Genomic DNA, 8,614 nt, shown 5'->3' on the forward strand with positions numbered 1-8,614 from the left:
AGCTCCGTAAACTGATCCTGCGATTCGAGTAAGGCAACCATCCGGGCAGGGAGATAAAACCAATCCTCCGTTGATAGTTTCGCTATTATCCTCATTCCATATTTAGTCTTTATTTTCATCATTTCAATTATTTCTCATATTCTTTATTTTCCTCGAGACTGTTTAATTTAACAAATGTCTTTTCAGGGATGAAAGCGAATGCATTAACTCCAGTTAAAAATGCCATTTTATATAGACCTTGTATTACACAAAACTATTATTATTATTATTGTTATTATTATTGAAAAAAATTAAAAAAATATTTGAATAATATATTCCTACTTTTCTTTAGCAGTTTTTTCAAAATAATCAGTTGAAACTGAGGTATAAACTGAGCTGAGTATTCTTACTGATCTGAAGATTCTTGCTGGTTGTGTGGCCGATGCACTAACTAAAGTTTGAACAGATTGAAGCTGGTTCACTATTGTTCGAATCCATTTATATAGGAAAAATTGTTGATGGAGGGGGTAAAATTCATTAATGGAAGGGGTAAAAATTTTTTTGTTGGAAACGTGTGCAGAACTTTAAGGTGTCATTAAAACTGATTAGTAAGATGATATACTGCTGATTACTCAAATTATGATTCTATTAAAAGAATATGCATGAATCATTCAAGCACATTTTCATTTTAAGAAAAGAGGAGATGATCTTCAATGTGTTAGCGATCAATATATTTGTAAATATCTATTTTCTGAATAAAAATCCAAAATATACATTAAAATTTTTTAAAAAGGATATGTTCTTGCTGGAGATCTCAATTTCATCATACGTAGACATATTGTTATATAGTAAGCTCTAGCGTGTAGCGTATTCGAGGTTAATAATTTTCGTCTCGTGCTGAAATTAATACCAAAAAGATATTTGTATATCTGAAGCATGCTTTTCTCTTGAATCTTTATTACATGCATTCTCACGAAGATTTTAATTTCATAGCTTAGTAAGATGATGATATGTGTTTGTTTATCTAACTTGGGGTGTAATTTCATCAAATGACACGTATAAGTACCCTCAACACTGTCGTTGAAAGGGCGTTTCTTATTAAGATAGTTGGTGTTGGAGATGTTATAAAAATCTGAGTAGTTCCAGACTGCTCATTAAAGTTTGCTTCTACCACAGATCTATTTGCAATAAAATAAAAAGTAGCAGTGACATTGTTAAAAAATGGGTTTCGAAAAAAGAGAAGTTGTCCTACCAAATAAAAAGAATTTAGTCGATCAAGGGATACCTATTGTGGTTGTTAAACCATTCCGGTTGGTACCGCAGGTGACAAATCAGCTGTCGGAGGCTCCTGCTCAACCTGGTACTGTCCTCACTCCAAATCAGGCGCTGGCACGTCGGCTGCTACTGTTACGGGTGCGCAATATGCAGCCGATGTGAATATAGGGATCGTGAGTGTATTTAACAGAAACCACCCATCGGTAAGAATTAATAAAAGTCTACACATTGCTAACATTAAGTACTGCATGAAAAAATAAAAGATCAAGACTAATAATAAATAATTTTCTTTAATCATAGATTCTGTTGCTATTTGGGAGCTGAGTGTCAGCATCATAGTGAAAGGAGGAATACACTCTTTAGACAAAATGAGACATACGTTGTGTGTACAGAATATTACAGTAGACTCTTTGCTGTCTATATCCACATTTCTAGTGTCATATGCTTACATGTCACGAAAAATTAAATATTTTCTTTTTATACATTATCTTAATTATATTATTTTTAAATTAATAATTGTATAATATTTATTTATTCCTAAAATTCATACCAATCCTTCACCCTCACATCATTATTATTTTATCTTTCAATCGAAAACTTTGAAAATCCACAATTCCAACAAAAGCATATTGAAAAAAATTCAAGGTTACGCGAGCGAAAAAATCAATGCAGGGGGAATCTGTTTTACCATCTAGGAAACTGCTTTTACCGACTGGGACCTGACGTCAGACGAGTGGGTGTGTGACGTCAAAAGGCTGCAAGTATCCTCCCGCACCCCCGCAACCCTCTCGCATCTACCTGCTGCGAGCTCACGTGGAGCCTCCGATTTCCCCCACCAACACCGCTTAGCACTTGTTGGCTCCCCCCACTACCTCGCAACCAGGCTCATCCGAGTGGACAGGAGTGGGGGGGGCCAGAATCGGCCTTACTACACTACTTTTATTGTTTCATTGAGGAATGATCTGCATCCAACGCACGACATGTATAACTATCTTTTATCAACGGTGGTAGTCCATCCGCATGAGTAGTATTAGGTAGATTGAAATGTTGTAAACAATAGCGATATTTTTGAACCTCAGGATCTGCACGAATATGCTTGGGTAATCTATTCCAATATCTGTCAATACTGTATGAAAAGTATTTTAAAAGTACAATTTTCGGTACGTATTCCAATTGATCACTGCTTAAATCAATGCCAGAATCTACATCATTACATTCAGAGCCTGGACAAGAATCTGCATCATTACATTCAGAGCCTGGATAAGAGTCTGCATCATCACATTCAACATCAAGACAGGAAACCTTAGGATTGCTCAAAAAACAAATAAATCATTCCATAGATTGGAGATCATTTCCACCTATTGCACGTTATTATATGCAGTTGTTCCTTTTCGGTAATAAAGATCTTATCGATCATGGTTTCGGAGTTACATTAGATGAAAGGAACCAATATGTGATGGGAAGATGTACATTTGATATTAGTCATGAAGGTGATATTTTAATTGATAAAAAGCGCTATATTGGTAAGAGAGGTCTTTTTGATTTAATCTTAATGAAAGAGCCTGATAGAAAGCTCTACAGCATTGATGAGAAGATCATATATAAGCAAATCCTTGAACAAACTAAATCATATAAAACAGCAAATGATAGTTACCAACAGGTTCAAGGGAATAAGGGTCCAAAGTATAAGAAAATTATTCAACCACTAATTTACAATAAAGTACCATCACAACGAGTGATAGCTGGTAGTGGATTTATGCGTGTTACTGATGAGCCTGCAAACTATATACATTGGAACGATCCTAATGAATTAGTTGATCGATTGCGACTTTTAATTGCATCAACCACCGCAGGTCATACAAACCACCATAATGTAATACAGTCAATAATAGAAGAGTTGCGTGAAGAGGATCTTATTCTATAAAAGGGTACAGTTTATAAACATTTTCTTCAGTTGCGTACTACACGTCAATATGTCAATTAACAAATTTGGTAGTGGTTTTAACGTAAGGAAAAATTTAATATTGGTACATTAAATGTGACTAAAAGAGCACTGGATTTGAATAATAAAAAAATAGTAAATTTGACTATTGATTCTGATAATAATACATGTGCTGTGAATATAAAGCCCTTGCAATACAGTTTAGCTAAATTGGAGGAAAGAATTGAAGAGAGAATAAATAAAAAAATACAGGAGATTGAAGCAAAACTTTTCCAAACTATCAGTAAGATTAATGATGGATCCAAGAAGTGAATGTTTAGGATGCATCATAAATTTTATACTTATGATAATCAATTGCTTTCGAAAGAAAAAGAATCATGAGTGATGAAAAGAAACAGAAATTATGTGTCTGAGGAAAAGGTTGTAAAAAGAAAATCAGGGAAAATCGTGAGTGAAGAAAAGAAGCAACTGGTGCAAGAATTACATGTCTCTGCGAGAAGAAATTTTTTACGAAGGAAAGTTATAATACGTGGTTTCGATGATCTCTGGCAGGCTGACCTTGTTGATATGCGTTATTACGTTGATACTGGTCATCACTATATCCTTACAGTAATCGATGCTTTATCAAAATACGGTTGGGCAGTAGCTCTGAAGATCAAGAGTGCTAAAGAAGTAACTGCGGCTATGGATAAAATCTTGAAAAGTGGTAAGTGTCCGAAAAATTTGCAAACTGATAACGGGAAGGAGTTTTATAACAGCGATTTCAAACTGCTTATGAAGAAACGGGGTATAAATCATTACTCTACGTACAGCACGTTAAAAGCATCGATAGTTGAGCGTTGGAATCGGACATTAAAAACTGAAATGTGAAAAGATTTACATTGAACGGTAGTTACAAATGGCGAAATATGCATCAACAGCTTGTGGATGATTATAACACACGGAAGCATCGTACTATAAGAATGCGTCCAGCTGATGTGAAACCTGAGCATGCTGAGCAGCTACTCGCTACTGTATACAACACAATTAAGATCGTTGGACGTTCCAAGTTCAAGGTCGGTGATTTTGTGCGAATCAGCAAATACAAGAACGTGTTTGCTAAAGGGTACACAGCGAACTGGACTACTGAAATATTTCAAGTTACAAAAGTGCAAAGGACAAATCCAGCCACATATTTACTTAAAGATTTTCATGGTAAAGATATATATGGAGGATTTTATGAAAATGAGCTCCTAAAAACAGCTAATTCTAATGTATACCTGGTAGAAAAAGTGTTGCGTAAGAAAGGGAACAAGGTTTATGTAAAATGGTTAGGTATGGATAAAACGCATAATTCGTGGATAAATAAGAACAATGATTTATGATCGTTTATGTAATATAAATATTCTTGTATTTAAAATAAATAGGAAAAACATGTTTTTTATATAATATAATAAATACAAAATTATTCTTTTAGTCTATAACGACCCCAAGGTAAAGTGGCTACAGTACCGGGTGTGACAAAACGCTTATCATCATGCGGACTGAGAGCAATTTTTTTCTGTGTAATTGAGAAAACTTTATGTAATTTAGAACTAATTGAATTTTGATTGCGGGATTGTACACTGGCCTTCATCGATTCTGCTCCTGGGGAAAATGGCGGGCGGAAGTATCGAACGCAAACTATAGCACATACTAGCAGTATACGAGAAATTGTAAATATTTATCTACAGTTTGTGCCGTCTGATCGTCATGCTATTCCACAAAATATAGCTCTGAAGCAGAGAAGTGCTATAGAATGTCCAATCGCTCTGTCTTCGTTTATTCGCATAGGAGCGAGAGAGAAGGATATATCTGACCCCATGGGATCATCGATTTTGCTCGAGCAAATCTTAATATAGTGTGTTATACAAATAATAAACTGTAGTTTTTTATTACAGTCGTATATTATGATTATGAATTTTAAAAGCGCGTATCTCAAACTTATGACATTTAACATTTATAATAATATCGGTGTTTCTTTATTAGTCATGTTGAATGATTTAATATGAATGCTGAAGCAAAAATAGTCTGAGCGCAGGAAAAATATAATAAGATGGAAATTAAAAATAAAATAATTCATTGACAATGTGAATTGAAGAAGAAGTTAAATAAATTTAGCGTAATTTTTTATTTCGCTTAATTCCTATAAATTACATTTCACTTAATTTTATTAAGTAAATTACATTGAAGTAATTCTTATAATGTTATTGTATAGTATTATTAAATAAAACAGTAAATAAATTCGTACTAGTAAAATGTAATGTTATTTGAAAAAAAAACTCTTAAATATTGGAAGAAATGTATCAAATTAATTTCAAATATAATTTATGATTTTTTTAATATGCTAAATGTTACTAATTAAATTTTTATGGAAATCTACTACGAATAAATTTGAGCTTCTGAGAAAGGAATAATTACTCTATAAAGGAAGGTGAAGTATCTTCGCACAACTTATATGTTTCATATTCTTTCTCTCTAAACAGATTCATCGCTGCCTGGTTGATAAGATATTCAACAAACATGTTTCGCTGATTTAATTCTCTTGAAAAGAGAGTATGAATAATGGCCTGCAACAATGGAAATGATAATCCAGTGCTTTTTCTCTTACCCAGCCACTCTGCTCATTGCAAATTCATGTTTCTACAAACGTAAGATTAATCAGTAAACATTTTAATTTTAAATAAGTTGATTTATTTGGCTAATACCTTTTTTTTGTTTAGTTAGCATCTTTCATATTATAGCTTCTCCTACCAGCTACAGATTTACAATTTCTAGGGCATCCAAATTGCAATGAAGTATGCAATATATCCTGGTATATCCCTCATGAAGCAATTGGAAGAAATATCTATAGATATTGGATTGTAAATCAAATTTTGCAGTTTTAAGCAACCTGCAATATTTTAACTTAATTTGGAGAATATTCAAGATCTTCTACGGATTCTTCTTATTCAAGAGAAAACATCAGCTACGCATGACATCCCTTTTATGGCAATCTATTGCTCTTCCTCCACAAATAGCCTCTCCTATATATTTATGAAGCTCCTTCAAAAGCAAATAGCAAAATAATATATTTGCCAGGTAAAATCTTTATCTCCATATAGTTAATTTATCGGGTCAACCTATATTTTACCAATCTAGAATCTGCTTATTGGGAAAAATAAGAGAAAAATGAGTAAGATATAGGCTGACCAGATAAGTTAACTCTATGGAGATAAAGATTTTACCTGGCAAATATATTATTTTACTATTTGCTTTTGAAGAAGCTTCATAAATATATAGGAAAGGCTATTTGTGGAGGAAGAGCAATGGATTCCCATAAAAGGGATGTCATGCGTAACTGATGTTTTCTCTTGAATAAGAAGCATGTGTAATAGATCTTGAATATTCTCCAAATAAAGTTAAAATATTGCAGGTTTCTCAAAATTGCAATATTTGATTTACACTCCAATATCTATAGATATTTCTTCCAATTGCTTCATGAGGGATATGCCAGGATATATTGCATACTTCATTGCAATTTGGATGCCCTAGAAATTGTAAATCTGCAGCTGGTAGGAGAAGCTATAATATGAAAGATGCTAACTAAACAAAAAAAAGGTATTAGCCAAATAAATCAACTTATTTAAAATTAAAATGTTTACTGATTAATCTTACTTTTGTAGAAACATGAATTTGCAATGAGCAGAGTGGCTGGGTAAAAGGAAAAGCACTGGATTATCATTTCCATTGTAGCAGGCCATTATTGATACTCTCTTTTCAAGAGAATTCAATCAGCGAAACATGTTTGTTGAATCTCTTATCAACCAGGCAGCGATGAATCTGTTTAGAGAGAAAGAATATGAAACTTAGAAGTTGTACGAAGATACTTCACCTTCCTTTATAGAGTAATTATTCCTTTCTCAGAAGCTCAAATTTATTCGTAGTAGATTTTCATAAAATTTTTATTAGTAACATTTGGCATATTAAAAAACCCATAAATTATATTTGGAATTAATTTGATACATTTCTTCCAATATTTAAGAGTTTTTTTTTGAAATAACATTACATTTTACTAGTACGAATTTATTTACTGTTTTATTTAATAATACTAAACAATTACATTATAAGAATTACTTCAATGTAATTTACCTAATAAAATTAAGTGAAATGTATTTTATAAGAATTATGCGAAATAAAATATTACACTAAATTTATTTACCTCCTTCTCTCCATTCACATTGTCAATGAATTATTTTATTTTTAATTTCCATCTTACTATATTTTTTCTGTGCTCAGACTATTTTTGCTTCAGCATTCATATTAAATCATTCAACATGACTAATAAAGAAACATCGATATTACTATAAATGTTGAATGTCATAAATTTGAGATGCGCGCTTTTAAAATTTATAATCATAATATACGACCGTAATAAGAAGCTACAGTCTGCTACAGTTTATTATTTGTATAACACACTATATTCAGATTTGTTCGAGCAAAATCGATGATCCCATGGGGTCCGATATATCCTTCTCTCTCGCTCCTAAGAGAGTAAACGAAGACAGAGCGATTCGACATTCTATAGCACTTTTCTGCTTCAGAGCTATATTTTGTGGAATAGCATGACGATCAGACGGCACAAACTATACATAAATATGTTCAATTTCTTGTATACTGCTATTATGTGCTAGTTTGCGCACGATACTTCCGCCCGCCATTTTCCCCAGGAACAGAATCGATGAAGGCCATTGTACATTGAAATTATTCATACAATCCTTGTAATCATCAAAAGTTATGCTTCTATCAACAACATAACCTTTGACACCTTTAGCTTTTTTGATCATTTTTGTACAACCCTGTACTTTAAAAGTATACATTTTTGATCTCAGTCCAATGAACTCCTTCATGATCTTACCATTATTTTCATCCTTCATTAATCCTGGAACCTTTTTATTAGCCTATGGTAAGCCGAATTGATTATCAGAAAGATAATCGCTAGTATCTAATTTCGTAATATCATTTTTCATGACAGAATAAACATCATCACATTCGGTACTGTATATCAGACTGTCCGTGTCAGTATACAAAGCTCTACATTTGCTACCAAATGTAGGAAACATATAATCGTAATGAAAATCATACAAACTAGTCTTAGAGATATCTAAAATACTCATGCCTACGTACACCGGTTTATCAAATTTCGCGGATAATTTCGATAATTGTATTGCAACCAAATTCCGAGTGAATATTGTACGACTGTGAAAATTCGGTTTAGAAATCAATGCTTCTGCCCCGTATTTTCCCTCCCACTTGGTAGGGAGCTTCAAATCAATTCTATTCCTTACGTTTTTCATAGTTTTACCGAATACGGCGTTGTTCATTAACTTAAAGAGATTCTTTTCAAAATCGTTTTTCGAT

General features: G+C 32.8%; 1 protein-coding gene across 1 annotated transcript; it reads left to right on the plus strand.

The window, feature by feature from the left end:
• The first annotated feature begins 4,158 nt into the window (after positions 1-4,158).
• On the plus strand, positions 4,159-4,560 carry LOC136779755 (uncharacterized). Its single transcript, XM_066737519.1, has one exon. It carries the CDS (start codon positions 4,159-4,161, stop codon positions 4,558-4,560), a length of 402 nt encoding a protein of 133 aa, XP_066593616.1.
• The last annotated feature ends 4,054 nt before the right edge of the window (positions 4,561-8,614 follow it).

The sequence above is a fragment of the Prorops nasuta genome, unplaced genomic scaffold (assembly GCF_024137725.1).
Source record: "Prorops nasuta isolate Cenicafe-Biocafe unplaced genomic scaffold, Cenicafe_Pnas_1.2 PNAS00017, whole genome shotgun sequence".
Classification (NCBI taxonomy): Eukaryota; Metazoa; Arthropoda; class Insecta; order Hymenoptera; family Bethylidae; genus Prorops; species Prorops nasuta.

What these genes read in the sequence shown, in the direction of transcription:
- LOC136779755 (XM_066737519.1), top strand. Translation starts at nt 4,159, where the DNA reads ATGCGTCCAGCTGATGTGAAACCTGAGCATGCTGAGCAGCTACTCGCT.